This window comes from Ochotona princeps, chromosome 24, assembly GCF_030435755.1.
Source record: "Ochotona princeps isolate mOchPri1 chromosome 24, mOchPri1.hap1, whole genome shotgun sequence".
NCBI classification, from domain to species: domain Eukaryota; kingdom Metazoa; phylum Chordata; class Mammalia; order Lagomorpha; family Ochotonidae; genus Ochotona; species Ochotona princeps.
In genome coordinates this window covers 23956071-23974233 of record NC_080855.1, presented here as the reverse complement: position 1 = coordinate 23974233, position 18163 = coordinate 23956071, and the positions used below count along the sequence as shown (strand labels likewise).

The 18163-nt window shown below is 54.4% G+C and overlaps 1 protein-coding gene across 1 annotated transcript in view; it reads left to right on the top strand.

Annotated features, from left to right (window-relative positions):
• Positions 1-18163, top strand: part of GSG1L (GSG1 like) — a 141698-nt gene that overhangs the window by 43668 nt on the left and 79867 nt on the right. Inside the window, exon 2 of the mRNA XM_004586835.2 lies at positions 7972-8019. Within this exon, the coding sequence (XP_004586892.2) occupies positions 7972-8019 (48 nt within the window). The remainder of the gene's footprint in view (positions 1-7971; positions 8020-18163) is intronic.

Sequence of the window (18163 nt, the reverse complement as noted above, 5' to 3'; positions counted from 1 at the left end):
AATAAATCAAAATATCATCAGCAGATAAGTGTGTGCCATCTGCTGCCCTGTCAGTTGAACTGGCAGAGGCCTCGGGAGGACTCTGAGCCAGAGCTTGCCAGGGCTGTGCCGCCGGCCTGGGGAGTGAGAGGAGAAGCTTCACGCAGGAGCACTTGGCATTCTGTTTTCCTGCCTACCTCCTCTGCTGAATTCCTTCAATCCAGCCAGCCAAGGTGGGGGAACTTTGGCCCTTGCCAAACAGTGAAAAAAATCATCTCTCATCAGCCTGGTGTGTGGGGAGTGAGGACCGCTGCTTCCGCCAGCCTCTCCATGAGTCAAAAGCATCTATTGTGGAGAATATGAACTGTGCACCTGCTGGGAGGCTGGGCTCCCTGTGCAGGCTAGAAGCACACAGGTTTGGGTCCTGTGGGTTGTGCATCTTGAAAAGCGTCCCTCTCTAGAAGGCTATTGATGCTTCCTGCCCTACGGGGAGCCCTTTTGTTGAGGGCATCTGGGGCTTCCTTTGAGAGGCATAGATTTTTCTAGGACCTGTCTAGACCTCTACCAAGGGGTCATACAGAGCAGTGGCCAGATCAAAGTCTGTGTCCCAGATCATCTTGATTAGGATCCTGGCTCCACCACTAGCTGACTGAATCAACCTTCCTGAGTCTTGGTTTGTCCATCTGTAAAATGGGGGTGGTGGTGGGTGCACCTGCTGTTGTGGAGACTGGTGGGTTATATAAAGCCCAGGGCTTGGCATCGAGAAGGTGGCCAATCTTTGTGAGCCCATGCTGTTTGTTGGCCGATTCACCGAGACTCACATTGTTGTCCCTCCCCCACCACTGCATCCTCCCCTGGGTAGACACCTCAGTTACACCATCTGGTGGGCATAGAATTCAAGTCACGATCCTCAGACCTGGGGTGTGGGGGATCCAGCCAAACATGAGGGGCTCCTCAGTGTCCCTCTCTATCCTGCTTGCCTGCGTCTCTTCCACTGCCAGCCAAGACCTGGGCTTGTCCGTGCCAAGGGCAGCCTGGCCGGCCTGGGACGCTGTGCACACCATCGGGCATCAGGCATCTGCCTCTGGCTGCCTCTCCCTGTTCCACGCAGGGCCCTGCCAGGTTCTTCCACCTGCTCGAGCTGGAGCTGTGGAATGACAGCTTCTTACTCTGGGAAGCCTCCCAGGCCCTCCTGGGAGAGGAGGGAAGCATGTGTGTGTGTGTGTGTCTAACGCAGGACGCAGGGAGGGGATGAAGACAGCTCTTACGGAGGGCCAGACACTTGGGCACATTCCCTCCTGCCTGGATCTTATGTACACAGGTTAGAAGACAGGTGCTGGGTACCCCCTTACTCAGGGTGCTGCTTCTAATAGTTTCAGGTACCTAGTGGCAACTGCAGTAAGGGAATGTGCCGTGTAACATTCCAGGAAGAAGCAATTCATCCATTTGAAGGTGTAAGCCACTCTGAGTGGCGTGATGGGCATCTTGCGCTGTCCTCCCTCCTTCTTGCCCAGCACGTGAGCCCTCCCTGTGTGCAGTGTGTCCACTCTGTGTACGCTGCCTACCTGTTGGTCATTTTGCAGGTGTCTCAGTGATCCTGCTATTGTATTCAAGTACGAGATGAGCCCACGGTCACATGCCTTTTCTTCTTTTATTACTGGCTGTCCTTGTCCGTTTCTTACTGTGCTTAGCTTACAAAGAACACTCTGCTGTGGGTCTGTGTGTGGAGGGCCAACACGATCTACTGAGGGTTCGGTGTTATCTGCCATTTCAGGTGTCCGTTGGGCTCGTGGTGTCTCTAGGGATAAGGCGGACGGACATCTGTCCTCCAGTGGTTTCTGTTCGGCAGGTGGAGTTAAAAGGCTCAATAAGCTGAGCTGCTCGCAGAGGGGGCGTGGCGGGAGGAGGAGCAGGGTGGCCTTCTGAGCCCAACTCTCTCTGTGAGTACCCCCCATTCCAGAGGGGGAGCCCACGGAACATGACAGGCATCCTTGGGGCTGGGGGTTCGTACTTCAAACTGCCCTCTGTGCAAACATTGTCATTTTTTAAAGTAGCAGAGAGGAGGACAACACACGCACACACACGCACACACACACACACACATACACACAGAGATTCCAGCTGTTGGTTTGTGTTCCAAATATTGGCGATGGTCAGAGCTGAGCTGATCAGGAGTCAGGAGCTTCTTTCTGTCTCCCAGGCAGGTGCAGGGTCCCAAGGACTTGGGTCATCCTCTGCTGGTTTCCCAGGCCAAGCAGAGAACTGGATCAGAAGTGGAGCAGCTAGGACATGAACTAGTGTCCATATGGCATGCCGGTACCCCAGGTACAGGCTTAGCTTTATATACCACTGCACAGACCCCATGATTGGATTTCTTAAACATGTGATTTAGTTGCTGATTTTCCAATCTGTGTTTTATTTATTTGAAAGGCAGAGACACACACACACAGCGATAGAGATCTATGCTCTGTCTCCCAAATGCCTACAAAAAGCCAGGAAACTCCATCCTGGTCTCTCACGTGGCTCGCAGGGAGGGACATAAGCTGCCTCCCAAGATGCGTACTAGAGGGGAACAGAGATCTGAACAGAGCGAGGAAAGGAGCACACTCTCTGGTCTAGAACGAGGTTGCCCCGAGTGGCCACTTCACTACTGTGTCCAACCCTGCCTGTGTCTCCAATTTACATTGTAGGTGACATTTTGTTTTCTGTCTACTTCCTCATTTAGCCCCAGGAGGCTGGAGTGATGGTCCATTCCTGGCAAAGGAACTGCCAGCTAGGAAACCCTCAAATCATTTGTTACCCACAGCCCGTGGCCAGCAGACTGCAGAGCTGGGATTTGAACTCAGGTCCGTGTCAGACCAGAGCCCAGGCCAGGTGCTGCACCATGCCCTCCCTCGTGCTCCTGGCTGTCTCCTCTCCCCCCCACCACTGGCTGCCATGTACACACGAGCTTCTTTCTCAATTAGACCTGGCCTGGTGGAGGGAAGACCTTGCGTGACATTCCTGGAATCAGGCCTGGGTACAGAGCCAGAGCCAGGCGGCCTTGACCGGGTCCTGGAGTCTGTGCTGGATTCCTGGAAGTCTCATTTCAGCTAAGGGCCTGTGCCAGCCTCTTTCGGTTTCGGTGTCCCTGTGCCCATTGCCAGGCCACTTCTGAGCCCACTCCCCTCTCCCTGACCTGAGATGGTGGTGGGTCAGAGGGGTCAGCAAGGTGGAAGAGGAGGGTCAAGTTTGCGGTCAAGGTCGGATGTGTTTTATTCCCATGTTGCAGCCCAAGCCTGCTAAGGTGCGGCCACCAGCAGCTCTAGGAGCAAACACCTCCCGGCGTGTCTTGTCTGAGCAGCCACGTGCGCCCTTCAAAAGGACATTTCCCTTCCAATGTCTGGGATTTGTGTCAAAATAACCCCATGCTGGTGAGGTGGACAGCCGGGTGTGAGGCAGCCGCCACCGCCGGCTGCGACTTGACAGTTCCTGGGGTTGGGGACACGAGGCTGGTTGTCTCTACTTTCGTCAAAGATGGAAATTACCATCCAAGAGATCTTTCAGAGTCCGCCTGATCTGGCTGGGGCGTGCCCCTGGGCCCCTGCTCCACTTCTGGACAAGTGAGCACCCCTGTAAAAGGGAAAGTTCTGGAAGGACACAGCCTCCGGGCTGGATCCTGATGTTGCTGCTTGCTGACTGTGTAACCTCGGGCAGGGCAGCCTTGCAGACTCAGGTTCCTCCTCCTGATGCTGGGGCGTGTATTCTGGCTTCACACACTCATGCTCCCCATATTAGGTACTTTTCCTGGCCTGGATGGGCCTTGGAGGTGTCCAGGACCCCAGATCAAAGGCAGCAGAATGACCCGGAGCCTGCACCTGCTGGTGTGAGATGTGCCACTCCTACAGCCCTGCAGATGTCACTCTGGACCCCAGGTGGAAGGCGACAGTGGGACGAGAGATACTGTGATAAGATTCCGGGAGAGCATCAACCCCTGGAGAGGGTTCATGGCTGGGTGCTGGTGGCCGTGCAGGTGGCATACCTGTTGGGCCTCTGGGTCTCCTGTCACTTGGATTCTCCCAGGGCAACGCACCCACAGGGAATCAGAGGGCAGAGGAGGGAAGGTCAGGCTAGTGCCCCATTCCTACTGTCCTCCCTCTGTGATTGTGACGATGACTGCTGTCTGCCAGGGGCAGCTCTCAGTATGCACCACCCCCCCCGACCCTGCCCTGCCCACAGCCGCAGCCATGACTCTGGAGCACTGGGGTAAAGGCAGATCCCAGGCCTTGTTCCTGCTTGTCCCTTGTCCTGATGCCTGCTGAAGTGTGCCCACAGAACCTGGCAGAGGAAGCTCTGGGGTTTCACCCTCTGTAGACACCTGTCCCTACTCTGCATTGTGGTCCTGGGGTGGTCAGGGCTGCTCAGGGTACTGGCCTCTCTGTCCTGTCCACACTGCCATCAAGAGACCTTTCTGACAGTCCTCAGCAGGTGCTGGGTGGGCTCCTGACCGTCCAGGTGGTTGGCAGGCAGGCCACGCCCTCTCCCTGTCACCTTACTTATCACTGGCACTAGTGGCCTTGCATGGAGACAGCGCTGGGTCCTTCCCCCATGCCCCCGCAGGTGTTGACTTCAGTGCCAGGGGCAGTTCTGCTCACTCCAGACCCCTTCTGCAGCTGGGCAGGTGCCCCGCATCGGCTTGTTGAGACATGGCAGAATGGGGCTGTATAACCCCCCTGGGTTGTATGTGGCTTTCAGAAGCTTGAGGACACTGTCCTGATCTGTGCCTGTCATCCCTTCCACCCTGGCCACTGCTGACCCCTTGGGGACACCTTCCTGGGGTGGGATTCTGCTGGGCCCCTGACCTTTGAGCGGTGACTACAGCGTTTTCAGGCTGAGATTCCCTGCAGGTTCCGACAATTCATGAAGGGTGCTGCCCAAGCGGTTCCCTACCCCGGACTCAGTGGGTGCCCTTCCTTGTCTGTTGACCCCTCCCTGAAACAAGGGTCCTTTGGGAACACAAAGCTCTCCTTCAGGGACCCCTCGTGGCTGGGGGTGCAGGTGCCGCCTGCTGTTTACCTTGCTGTCCCTCCAGGACTCCCCTTGAACCAGAGGGACTCAGGTGACCCAAGGGGCAGCGACTCGTCAACATCCAGGGGCAGGATCAGGGCAGGGAACAGGGAAGGCGCAGGGCCCTGCTGCAGGCAGGGGGTCACCAAGGAATGAGTGACATCCCCATGCTGACCCCGAGCCCTCTGACCCCTGGTCCCTGGAGCTGTGCCACCGACAGTCGACAGCAGTCAGACTAGCCACGTGTCGTCATTGGTGACTGGCTTGCAGTGGAGCCAGATTGGCCTGGGATACATACTGCGAGCCTCTGTACACACTGACACCACCCTGTGCGCCAGGGAGTCCAGTTTGTTATCACTGTGACTTCTCCATGACACTGCAGAGGACTGTGTCCCACACGGCCATGACCTACACAGTGGAGAGGGCACAATGATGATGATGATGGCAGTCTTGCCTCTCCTGATCACCCACCGTGATCCAGGCGTTGTGTTTGAGCTCTTCACACCCACTGAGTCGCCACAGACTTCCCTGCAGGTGCTGTGTCCGTCTCACCATCAGGGAAGTCAGGTCACAAGACCGCTGGGGGCACCTGCCCAAGGTGGGAAGTGGCAGAGTCATTATGAGAGCTTAGACCCTGACCACTGGGCAATCCTATCCGCTGTGTACTGTTGCTTGAAGGAACCTCCGGGGCTATAGCAGGAAGACCTTGAATGGTACACTTCTGTTTTGCTGATGTGGAAAGCACTTTAAAAAAATGAAGTCAGATTGGGGGGTGCATCTTGGAATCTCCTGGGAAGCTTCGAAAATCCTACTGAGGAGCAGGGTGTTTGGCACAGAGGTCAGTGCCCCTTGGGACCCCGCATCCCTACCTGTGGGTGCCCAGGTTTGAGTCTCGCCTCCTTTCTCCACTTGAGTTTCCTGCCACCCACTCGGGAGATCCAGCTGCTCTTCTGGGGTCCTTGGCTCAGCCCTAGAAATTACAGACCTTGGGGAAGTAAGCCAGCAGGTCAAAGATCTGCCTGTTTGCCCCATTCTGATAAAGCGCAACTGAAAACAAATGTTGATATGCTGTCCATGGGCCGTGCACCTGCCACCATGGGAAATAGTAATATTAGAGGAAGCCGGCATCCGAAACGAGCAGGTGGAGGCTCCTTCCCTTGTCACGCATCCCCAGACAATAAGGTAAAAACAGTCAGGACAACGTTCACATGGCGTGAGGGGTTATGGTAATCCAGACGTGGCTTAAAGGATGTGGCAGGATATGGCGGGTCCTGGGCATGTACGGCAGCAGTTTCCACAAGGAACCTAGGCCCCCAAGGATTTCTGAAACCACAGGCATCCAGGAACTGAAGCTCCGTCTGGGCTGAGGGAGGCCTTTAAACTGTGGGTCCAAAGAGCGGATGTGAGGCCGGAGGCAAGGACAACACCAAGGTCTTGGTCGAGGGTCTGCAAAGGATGCGGGTGCTGTTGGCAGAGCCAGGCAGTCTCCGAAGATGGGATCCTGGAATCATGCAGTCTGCAGCGTATTGTTCAGGGCACCCCAACTCTTAGTGAGCAAGGATTTGACAGAGAGGGATCAACAGAACCGAATGTACTTTCCGGAGAAGGAAATGTTGAATGCTCCGTGCGTTTGTTTTATGTGAATATTGTTGCCAAAGCCTACGTTTAGTTTTTGTTTTATGACTCGAAGTGGCCCTGCCTACTGTGGACACTCCAAGCCACACCCTCCAAGTTTTGAGAGTGTAACATTAAAGAAGATTTACAATCATGGTACAGAACCCAGCTCGTGTAGCACGGTCCTCCCTTCTTCTTTCTTTGTGCCTCCTATCTTCCCTCACAGCCCTTGGTTGGCAGAGGACTGCTCTCCCAGCAGGCTACAGCCTAGCTGTTGCTGCCTTGAGTCCTGGAACCACGCACGAAGAGGCAGAGAGGGGAAGTGTATTCTGAGTGAGGGGATGGGGTGGGGTCAGTTAGCACATACAAAAAAAGCCCAGAGGTGAGAGGGAGCATGTGCTATGTGGGGAGGGGTCCTGAGAAGGGCGGGGACGGGCTGGACAGGGAGGCCAGCGCCAAGTCCACAGGTGAACTCTGTCCTTGGGGGTGGGGGGTGGAAGGGGTTGTAGCTGGAGTATGTGTGTGGCCTGGGCGGGTCTGTGCTGGCAGGAGTGTCGTGTAGGTGTTATGAAGCTAGCCTTCTTGGGGTCAGCGTTTGACTTAGCAGTTCAGGTGCCCCTTGGGACACTCCCAGCTCCTGTTGGAGTAACTGGGCTCGGGTCCTTGTGCTGCTGCTAATCCCAGCTTCACAAGTATTATGTGAAGTGTGAGATTGCAAAAAGAAAAACACTTTTTTTTTTTTTTTTTTGCTTTTTGCTTTTTGTTCCCATCCTTAATAATAACGTCGAGGAGGGCTGGGCCTTTAGCCTAGCAATTAGAAACTGGCTACAATACTGGGGTCCCACATCAGAAAGTCTGGATGCAGGGTGAGCCGTGGGCTCCTGACTCTCTAGTTTCCTGCTACTGTGCCTTGGGAGGTGAGGGTGAGGGCTCAAGTCCGTGGGCCCTGTCACCCCATGTGGGAGACCTGGGTGGAGTTCCTGGCAACCAGCTCCAGCCTGGGCCAGTCAGCCCTGACTGTCGCAGTCATCTGATAGCGAAGCTGTGGATGGAAGGGCGTGTGCGTTCAGTCTCAAGTAAATGAATTTAATAAAAATCAAGTCATGAATTTAATACTCATGAAGCGAGGACTTGGGGGACATGGGGACCTGGACTGGGGCGGAGGATGAGCACAGGGACCGGGCTGGAAGGATTGCTGGGAGGGGCAGGGAGAGAGGAGACACGCCAGGTCCGGGGTGGTAACAACAGCACCTGTGCGAGGGGGACCGTGGAGGCCTGCGTTGGCGCGCATGCGTCCTCTTCTCGCCTGACACCCACTCTTTCTTTCCAAAGGTGAGAAATGTCGCAGCTTCATTGACCTGGCCCCAGCATCGGAGAAAGGTGAGTGTGTCCCCTCTCCTACTCGGGGCGTTGGTAGAGCTGTTCTGTAGCACCTGCTGGGAGCTGGGCCACTTTCCCAAGTGCCCGGTGAGACGCAAGAGGCAGCTGGAATGGACTGTCTGCCCTCCCCGCCCGGAGCATGCTGGGATTTCGGGGAGGCGCGATGGGTGTGCACAAGTCAGGCTGGGAAAGGTGGGCTTGGGCGTTTCCCTTCAGGTGTGAGGTTTGCACTTGGAGAGCCGAAGCTGGGGGTTGAAGCCACAGGGAGTGAGGAGGGCCTAATAGGACAAATACTGCCCCCACAGGGACCTCATGGGTGGGCAGGGCACCAGTGTTGTGTGCTCCCAGCTGTGCGTCAGAGAATGGATGTATCAGTGATTAGAAGCAGGCTCACCTGCGGGTCACTGTGACTCCAGAGAACTGGCATCAAGGGACAAGTTTATGAAAGTTTGGAAGTTGACAATTCAGGCTGCCTCTGTGCCAGGAACCTTTCTTCTGCCTCTTTCCATCACCATGTGGTGTTTGTCTTTATGGTCTAAGGTGGCGGTGGGGGTGCCAGCTATTGTGGCAGCTTTGGGCAGGAGGATTGGAGTGGGGGCAGAGGTACCTCAACTCTAATATTCCTTGGAGTTCCTCCCAGCCCAAGGCACCTGCATGTGTCTTCTCAAGCAGGACTTATCGGCTGCAGGGAGGCTGGGTCACATGATCTTCATCCCGGGTGTTGAAGGATCTGACTGCAGGTTGGAGAGGGGAAGAAGGAGGGTAGATCCTGCAGGAGAGCCTGGCACAGGGCCACGGAGCATGCTGCCAGCAGGCGAGCAGAGCTCTTGATTTAGCCTGGAGATTCAGGAGGGGGCTGTGGTCCTGGGAGTCAGGAGGGGAAACTGAGGCACACATCCCTGAGTACAAGGCCACACCACACAGTGTTGGACTGCATGCTTGCTTGACTCAGTGGGATTGAAGTCCTGGGTGCATGGCGCCCCCTGCTGGGGACACGGAGCTCCCAGAGACAGAGGGGTGCACCTGGTCATTGACTCCAAGGCTGGTCATGTTTTGTGTCTACTTTCTCTTTTGGGGAGCTGCAGCCCATCGACCCTTGGGAGCCTGAGGGCAAGTGACAGGGACCCCTCTGGGGCATGGCTTCTAAATTGATTTTGTTGGGAGACACTCCCGTGGTATTACTGACCAGAGAGAGGAGCTGATGGGGCTGTACCTGCATTTGGTGTACAGGCGGTCCATCAGCTTGTGAGGAATCAGCCCTTGTTCTCAGCTCCACCTGAAAGATGGGAAGACTGAGGGTTAGACAGGTTAGGTCACCTAGGCTTTCCCTCTGGTGCAGAGCAGAGCTGCGCTTTAATGCAGGCCCCTAGCTGCTTGCCCCAACACGCAAGCTCCGCCCACTGCCTGTTGGGCTGGGAGACCTCTAGCAGGCACATCCGGTCAGCTCTGGGGCCTTGGGGATCCCAGGAGGCAGGGCCTGTGTGTGAGCTTGCCTGCATGTGTGTGTGTGTTCGTGTGCAAGTGTATCTCCATGAGCAGGGGCCCCTGGAGTGTGTGTACATGTGTGCAAGCTGTGGAGAAGCATATGTGAGTGTGGGAGTGTACACATGTGTGCATGAATGAACATGGAAATGCCTCTTGTGGACATGTGCACAGATGTGCTCACATGTGTGTGTACAGGCGTGTGCGAGCATGTGTCATGTGTGAATGCCTGTGTTCACACACACAGGTCCAATTGCTTGTATGAATGTGTGAGTGCATGAGTGTGTGAATGTGTGTGTGTGGGTGACTGCATTTGCGGTGTGAGAGTGCCCATTCGCCTTCCCCAGGCCTCTGAGTCTGGACTCAGTTATTTGAACCGTCACTGGTGCCTCCCAGGATGTGTGGTCAGCTGGGAAGGAATGCCAGAAAAGCCCCTTGGGGGACAGTAACTTCACAAGCCCATTCTTTGCTACCATCCTTTCCACCCGCAACCCGTGACCAAAGCAAACCACAGAGCCAAGTTCAACACCATGAGGCAAGAAGAGTGACTGTACCCACGTGGGTCTGGGCTGGAGCAGGGAGGAAAATTGCGAAAGTACAGCGGCAGCTGCCACTCCTGGGTCTGGCCATGGGTGTCAGGGCTGGAAGGCACTGAGCTGAACGTGTGTGTGTGTGTGTGTGAGAGAGAGGGAGAGAGAGAGAGAGATCAGACTGCATGTTAAAGTCTCCCCTGGTCACTGTCTCCCTAAGTGACCTAAATATTTGGACGAAGTCACCCTCATCTATTTGCTTTGCAAGCCCCAAGGGGGCTGTCTTCCCATGTACCTTCCCATTTGGCACACACATCTGTGTGCAGTCAGTTCCTGGGGCCAGACTCCCACGCTCCTGGGTGGTACCCCCGGGAGAGAGGTCAGCCAGCAGCCAGCAGCTGACAGCCGTGGTGGGTGGGCTCCAGGTAAGGGAGGCAGAGCCACTCTGCTGGAAAGATGGGGGCAAACTCTTTCTCCAGCATCAGCTATGCCAGTGCCCTGACTCCTGGGAAGGGGCTGCATACCTCCTCTTTACCCCCAACCCACTGCTAAGTCTTCCACAGTCAAGTTGTTGGACCCAGAGAAAGGGCTCAGTTCCCAAGTCTCAGTACTTACTCTCCTGGCAGGTAGATGGGCTCGCACTGTGAATGAATGAATTGCACCAGCTGCCTGCTGATCCTAATCGGTCCTTGTGTGGCAGGGTCTGTTGGCTGCGCAGCTGCCTCGACCAAGAAAATGTAGAGGCAGCCTTGACCAAGCCAATGTAAACACTGAGTGTTTACCTTGTGCCAGGTGCATCTTCCAGAAGCTTCTTGCCTCTAAGCAGTACATACTTCCTCCTGCTCTCCCTGCGTTTCCTCCATCCACTCTTCTCGCACTGAGTTCCCAGGCCTTCTTCTCACTCTTTTCCTAGCTTCTGTTCACACACACTTGGCTTTGGGAGCCTGTTGAGACATACCACATGGATAGGCAGCACCTCTGCATTTGAGAACTTAAAGAAAAAAACAAAGTGACTTCTAGTAGCCAAGCTACTGCTTGAGGCACCTGTGTCACTTGTTGGAAAGTTTGCGTTCAAGTCTTGGCTTTTCATTCTGCCATCCAGCTGCCTGCTCATGTGCACCCTGGAGGCATCAGGGCATGACTCGAGTCCTCGGGTCTCTGTCACCCACAGAGGAGACCCGGGTTGAGCTGGCAGCTTCGGCCGCTCGCTAGTCTCTGCTCTTGTGGCCATTGGGGAATGAATCAGCAGAGGAGAGCTCTCTATCACTCTGTCTCTTCCTTTTAAACTGAATAAGTCTTAAAAAAAATGCTCCAAGCCTTTCGTGAAAAATAGTCTCCTTGTTGGCTGCTCCCTTTAGCTCAATTTTCTGTTTATGACCTCTGTATTCTAAAAGGACATTCTTTTTTTTAAAATAAGATAGATTTAAAAAATTTATTTAAAAAGTGATGTTACACAAAGAGGAAGAGACAGAAAGAAAGAGGGAAATCTTTCATCCGATGGTTCACTCCCCAAATAGCCAGACTGATGCCAGGAACTCTGCCCACGTCTCTCACGAGGATGCAGGGGTCCAAGCTTCCACACCATCTTGTCCTGGTTTTCCAGGCACCTTAGCAGGGAGCTGGATCAGAATCAGGGCAGGGCCCGGCGGCGTGGCCTAGCAGCTAAAGTCCTCGCCTTGAGCGCCCCGGGATCCCATATGGGCGCCGGTTCTAATCCCGGCAGCTCCACTTCCCATTCAGCTCCCTGCTTGTGGCCTGGGAAAGCAGTCGAGGACGGCCCAATGCATTGGGACCCTGCACCCGCGTGGGAGATCTGGAAGAGGTTCCAGGTTCCCGGCTTCGGATCAGCACGCATTGGCCCGTTGCGGCTCACTTGGGGAGTGAAACATCGGACGGAAGATCTTCCTCTCTGCCTCTCCTCCTCTGTGTATATCTGGCTGTAATAAAAATGAATAAATCTTTAAAAAAAAAAGAAGCAGGGCAGCCAGGACTCGAACCAGTGCCCACCACTGGATGTGGGTATCCCACAGGCTGCACGCACCAGGCAGTGCCTGATGTGTCCTCCCTGGCTTGCTCCACGCTGCCTCCCAGCCACTGAGCCATTCACCACCTCTGCATGAACGTCCCAGCTGCTAAGACGTTGTTGCCATGTTCCATCTGTTGTCATCGTGGTGTAGCTGGGACCAGGACCCGCACTCCCTGAGCCCCTTGGAGGGACACACCTGCCGGGGCAGGTGCACCTGGGATGCCATTGATGTGGTCTCCCCGCAAAGCAGGCTGGACCCTCCCTGAGAACAGACACTGTGTCTTACCCTTCCCTGCAGCCCCTGTGGTCCAGGTAGGGTTAGTGCAGAGCCAAGATTTAGTACAGGTTTGTTGAGTGAATAAAGGATGGGCAAAATGAACAGGGAATAGTGTGCTGGAGATACTAGGTGTCCTATTTGGGTTTAGAAACCTGGACCCAACTCCTACAGCATTGGTCTCCTGTGACCCACCTGGGCCGAGCTGATTTTGATTTTTTTAAAAGTTGTTTACTGGAAGGGTAAAAAAGATTTTCCATCTGCTGGTTCGATCTCCAAATGTCTTCAGGCTAAAGCCAGGAGCTAAGAACGCCATTCAGACTTCCCCCATGGGTGGCTGGTACCCAAATACCTAAGCCACCACCACCTGCGGCCTGCCAGGGCGCACTTCAACAGGATGGAGTTAGAAGTGGAGCTAGGCACTTCAGCCCAGGCACTCCCAGTGATGTGTTCAGGGCTGCACTGCTCATCACCTCCCCCAGCCTGTGCCTGCCCTCTGTCCCTGTTTCTCTGCACCCTGGGCCTTCTGGCAGCCTCCAATCAGTGGCGGTTTTTAACACAATCTCTGAGGCCCGGAGTTTTATTTGTAGACTGTCTTCTCAAGATGCACTGGGGGGTGGTGGGGAGGCTCCCAGGGTCGCTGCGCTGAGTCCCTCCTGGAGTTCGGCTTCCTGTAACAGCCTCCTGCCGCTTCCCTCCAGCCTCGCTCTGCCTCCGTCCGAAATCGATTTATAATTCCGCTGCTCACTTAATTTATTTAGTGCATTTTATCGATTTATGTCATAGAACTAAAGCGTGCCTAGATCAGATCCCGCTGAGCAGGCAAGGGGTTGGAGGGGCCAGCGTCTCCGGTTCCTCTCCACCACTGCCCTGGGAGTCGGAGCTGGGTCAAGGTGCTGCCTGTGGCTGGAACGCACAGTGGGGCCGGCATGTCCTTGAACCTGTGCATTAACCCTGGATATTGGCTGCCTGCCTCCCACCTGGGCTCCCTGGGGATCCCTCCATCTATCTCCAAGAGCCAACCCAAGATGTTCTTGACCTGGCCCTCCGTCTGTGTCTGCCTTTCCTGCTCTCTTGCTCCCCGGCCACCAGGTACATGGCTGTGGCCAGGGCCTGGCCAATTGGATGGATTGTTCACATTCTAAGGGAACAGACAACATTTGAAGAGGTGGAGCCTAGCTCACGGGCTGCACCTATCCGTTCCTCCCACTCCCAGTGGTGTTGGGATGATTTTTCCAGTCTTCACAATGGTCCTGGGCCATTTGCAAGGTGCTGGCATCTTCTGAGAGGACCACATTGTGGGATCATTCTCTGTAAACTCACAGCAGAAATCATTCATTCTTGGCATGTCTGCTCTCGGCGTAAGGTGCCACCACCCTGCCCTCCTCCCCTGACCCTGGTTGGTGGTCATCCTCTCCCAGTGCCAGGTGGTGTACCAGGAGCTGAGGCACAGCATAATGTGCCCCCTAACTCTGCTCCTGAAGTTGCCTTTGAGTGTGGAGGGAATGATGGCAATCTGGGAAAACTGCATGGAGGTGATGTGGGAAGGGCTTTGAAGGAGGGGTGAGATTCCTTCTGCGACAAGGGGCAGCTTGGGAGACTCATTCCTGGGAGAAGGACCAACCTTGCCAAGGGGGTTAGCCCAGGTGTCCCTCGACATTGCTGGATGGGTGGAGGAAGGGATACAGGATAACCAGAGAGGTTAGGTGCCTGTTGCAGAACACACAGCAGGTGCAGATCAGAGAGGGCTCAGCCTGCAGTCAGCCCGCTGCTGGCCCTGCCCCCTTCCTTCCCAGCCAGTGGCCCTCTCCTCGCTCCCCCCTCTTCCCGCCACTCCGGTCCCTGAAACCCTCACTTCCTCTAATTACACACTCTTCTGAAAGGTGATGAAGTCCCGGAGCCTGATGGCGGATCGCTCGCGGAGATCACAACATCTAATAATTGCTTTAGTTGCGCTAATTCCAATTATTCAAGATTATCTTTCCAAGTAATTAGGTGGCTGGGCAGTCTTGCTGGCTCGCCCGCTTGCCGAGTGTCGTATTAACCCTGAACGGCGACTGGCTTTCATGTTTCATAATTGGAAACAGTTTCTCTGCGCTGAAGAGACTCTGTTAAGTGTAAACAGAGGGAATTTGAATTTCTGATCATGCTGTGGTGGGAGAAATTATCCATGCTAGTCTGAAAGGGCGGGGGTGGTCCGTGACTTTCCACTGTGGTCTCTGTGGGACTGGCATAGTGTGGGCAGTGAACATCCCGTGTCCCTGGACACAGGTGCCAAGGTGGGAGGCATAGAAGACAGGATGCGCTCTCCAAGGCCACGCTTGGCTACAACACACTGTCTGCCGTGTGCAGAGACCGTGAGCTCAGACTTGGTTCTGGTTGCTGTTCAGAGAAGTGACATCCAGCTGTCCCGTGGCTTGACAGGGGGCTGGCTACAGGAACCACCCCCACCCCCAGGGTACCAGAATCCAGGGGATAGAGCAGTCTGGTGCTTGTGTTCAGCACCATCTGCATACTTGAACATCTGGAATTTCAGCTGAGTCTCCCATGTGGGGGCAGGGACCCAGTCCTTGGACTATCCTCTGCTGCCTTCCCAGGCACATTAATGGGGAACTGGATGGGAAGTGGAGCAGCCACTGGAACAGGAGCTACCACGGATGCTGGGGTTGCAGGTGGTGGCTTCCTTGGCTGGGCTATAGCTCAAGCCCTGCTCAGGCCACACCTGTTTGGTACCCAGGCTGCCTTTTCCTGAGTGTTTTCAGTTCAAGGTTGATTGAGTCTGTGGGTGTGTCAGATATAGAGGAGTAACTACCACTTCACTGGGATCATTTACAGCCAGGTCCTTGGTGTACGAAACACACATAAACTGTATATAGATCTCTGGTATAGAGCCAGGGCTGTGCTCCCACGCCTGTCCTCTTTGGGGCGGGGGTCCCATAGGGCCCTGCACTCGAGTGCACACTTGGCTAGGCCTGTCTGCAACTTCTTCATGACTCCTTCCCTGGGGGCTCTGTTTTCGCTTCTCGCCTGCCCTGCCCTGGCTGGGCCTCGTCTCCCATCCTCAGTCTATTTCCTACTCCTCTTCCTCACTGCTTTGCTGAGAACACCCTCCTCTGCGCCTCATCCTGAACAAGGACACCTGTCAGCCTTCGGTTTTTGTGCAACAGTTTATTTATGTTTCTAAGATGTTTAAGACAGTAAGGATGATGGTACCCAAAGTAGCATATGTCAGTGTCGGTGAACACACAGCAGGTGCACCTGGTCTTTGACAACCTGAAGAGGCTGGTGCTGTTGCTCTACCTTGTTAGGGATGGGGAAACTGAGGCACCTGTTCCAGGTCATGAGAGTTGTAACTGGTGGGAGATGCTGGTTTGGGGGAGCAAAGGGCTTGGATTCCTGTGTCTCCCCCTACAATCAGGCCAGCACAGAGAAGGGTTCTGAAGAGCTAGTGAGGACCAAGGCCCTGGGAAGCCTTGGCCCAGGGCTACGTGTCACGCCCCCAGGCCACTGTCAACTCCCTCCAAGGCCTTGGAGCCTCCCGCAGTCACCTTTGCCTTCTTGTGATGCTTGCTGTGCTGGGAGGGATCCGCGCCCTATGTGCTGCTCTGGTTTGTGCAGTGGCGAGGGGCCCTCGAGCTGATCTCAGGGGCTCTCTTTTACAGCAGAGAAAACTGAGGCTTCCAGGTAAGACCGGGAAGAGTCAGGCTACCTCCTGCAATATCAATCCCTAAGAAATGGGGTTCCCTGGAAAACCAAATGGGGTTCCCAGGGCCGGCGCTGTGGCTGGTAAACCTGCCGGTTCCAGTCTTGGCTGCTGCTCCACCTCCGATCCTGCTCCTTTCTAATGCGCCTGGGAAAGCAGTGGAAGACAGCTCAAGTGCTTGGTCCCTTGTCAGCCATGTAAGAGACCCAGATAAGACTCCTGGCTTCTGGCTCCTGGTTTTGGTCTGGCCCAGTGCTGGCTGTGGAGGCCATCTGGGGAGTGGATCAGTGATGTTGCCAAAGGGCAGTGTCTTCTCACAGGCTTCCTCTTGTGTTGTGTGGAGTCATGTAGCTGCAGGGAGAGAAAGGCATCCATTTTATTCATTCCAAATCGAAGCATTTTATCTTTTGATAACAGCTTTATTGAGGTAAGCAGGCAGGAGTCGCTTTGTGGTGGGGTAGCGTTCTGGAAATACATCCTTATGATGTTGTCTTAGCATGCGCTTACCTATCCCTGGATGGGCAGCTGCTGATCCACTGCTGGTCCACTATCCGCCATTGTCCGTGTGCCCATTCTGAGCATGTTTGAAATGCTGGCTGCTACATCGGGGTTTGCTCACTTTCCACGAGGGTTTTGTTTTGGTTTTAAGATGTGTTCGTTTATTTATTTATTTGAAAGATAGAGTGACACACACAGAGAGAGCTAAATAGAGATGGAGAGATCTTCCATCTGTTGGTTCTCTCTCCAAGTGACTGCAACAGCCTGACCTGGGCCAGGCTGAAGGCAAGAGCCTGGAACTCTGGGTCTCTCATGTGAATGCAGGGATGTAAGCCCTGGGGCCATCTTCCACAGCTTTCTCAGGCACATTAGAAGGGAGCTAGATGGGAAATGAAGCACCCGGGACTCCAGAACTGGTGCTCATGTGGGATACTGGCATTGCATGTTGTAGTTTAACGCACTGTACTGCAACACCAACTCCCATCCATGGGTTTTCATAGCATTTATCAATCTTGTGCACTTTTTAAAAAATTGCCAGATGTTCTATTGTATGGACAGGCCACATTTTGCTGATCTACTCAGTATTTATTTATTTTTATTGCAAAATCAGATATACAGAGAAGAGGAGAGGCAGAGAGGAAGATCTTCTGTCCGATGATTCACTCCCCAAGTGGCTGCAATGGCTGGTGCTGGGCCGATCCGAAGCCAGGAGCCAGGAACCTCCTCCAGGTCTCCCACGTGGGTGCAGGGTCCCAAGGCTTTGGGCCATCCTCGACTGCTTTCCCAGGCCACAAGCAGGGAGCTGGACGGGAAGTGGAGCAACTTGGACAAGAGCCAGTGCCCTTATGGGATCCTGGTGCTTGCAAGGGAAAGATTAGCCAATCGAGACATTGTGCAAAGCTCTAAAAACCTTTCAAACAGAGATGTACAATTCAGAAAAACATATAACTGTATTGTTTAAGGAAGTACAGTAACTAAAACTATGTTACAGATGAGGTCAGGAAGTAGATCATTGCCAGTTTTCCAGAAGGCCCTGTGAGCTCCTTTCTGGCTGCTACTCTGGGTGGCAACAACCTATGCCATTTGTCCTCTTTTGTAAATAAAGTTTTATTAGAACACAGCCACGCCCATTCCTTTAGGTTGTGGCTGGCTGTGTCTAGGCTGTGATGGCAGAGTCGTGCAGTTGCCATAGTAACCGCCTGGCCTGCATCAGATGAAATGTTTACTTCCCTGGCTCTTCATAAAGTTAGCTGCTCCTGCTTTTTAGTGTTGTCACTGAGCACGCAAACCTGAACGCTACAGGTGGAGGCGCTGCTGAGCTATTCTTGTGCTCATGGGATGCGTGCAGTTTTGGGAGTCTCCTCTTTGATTCCACATCATGGTGTCCACAGCCTGATCCGTTTTCACTGCTCCGCGGTACTCCGCTGCACAAGAGCACCCCACCCCTCTGTTGGGTCCTTTTACTCTGAGGGCATAGTTAAGCCCTTTTCAGTTTTTGTCGTGAATTAAGTTACCAGTTCGGGCAGGGTCCCCAGATTGATATCATCAGTGTCATTTGGGAGGGGGTTGGAAATGCCAGTCCCTCACCAGGCCTCTCTGTCCCCATGGACCTGCTGCGCCAGCTGCTTTGC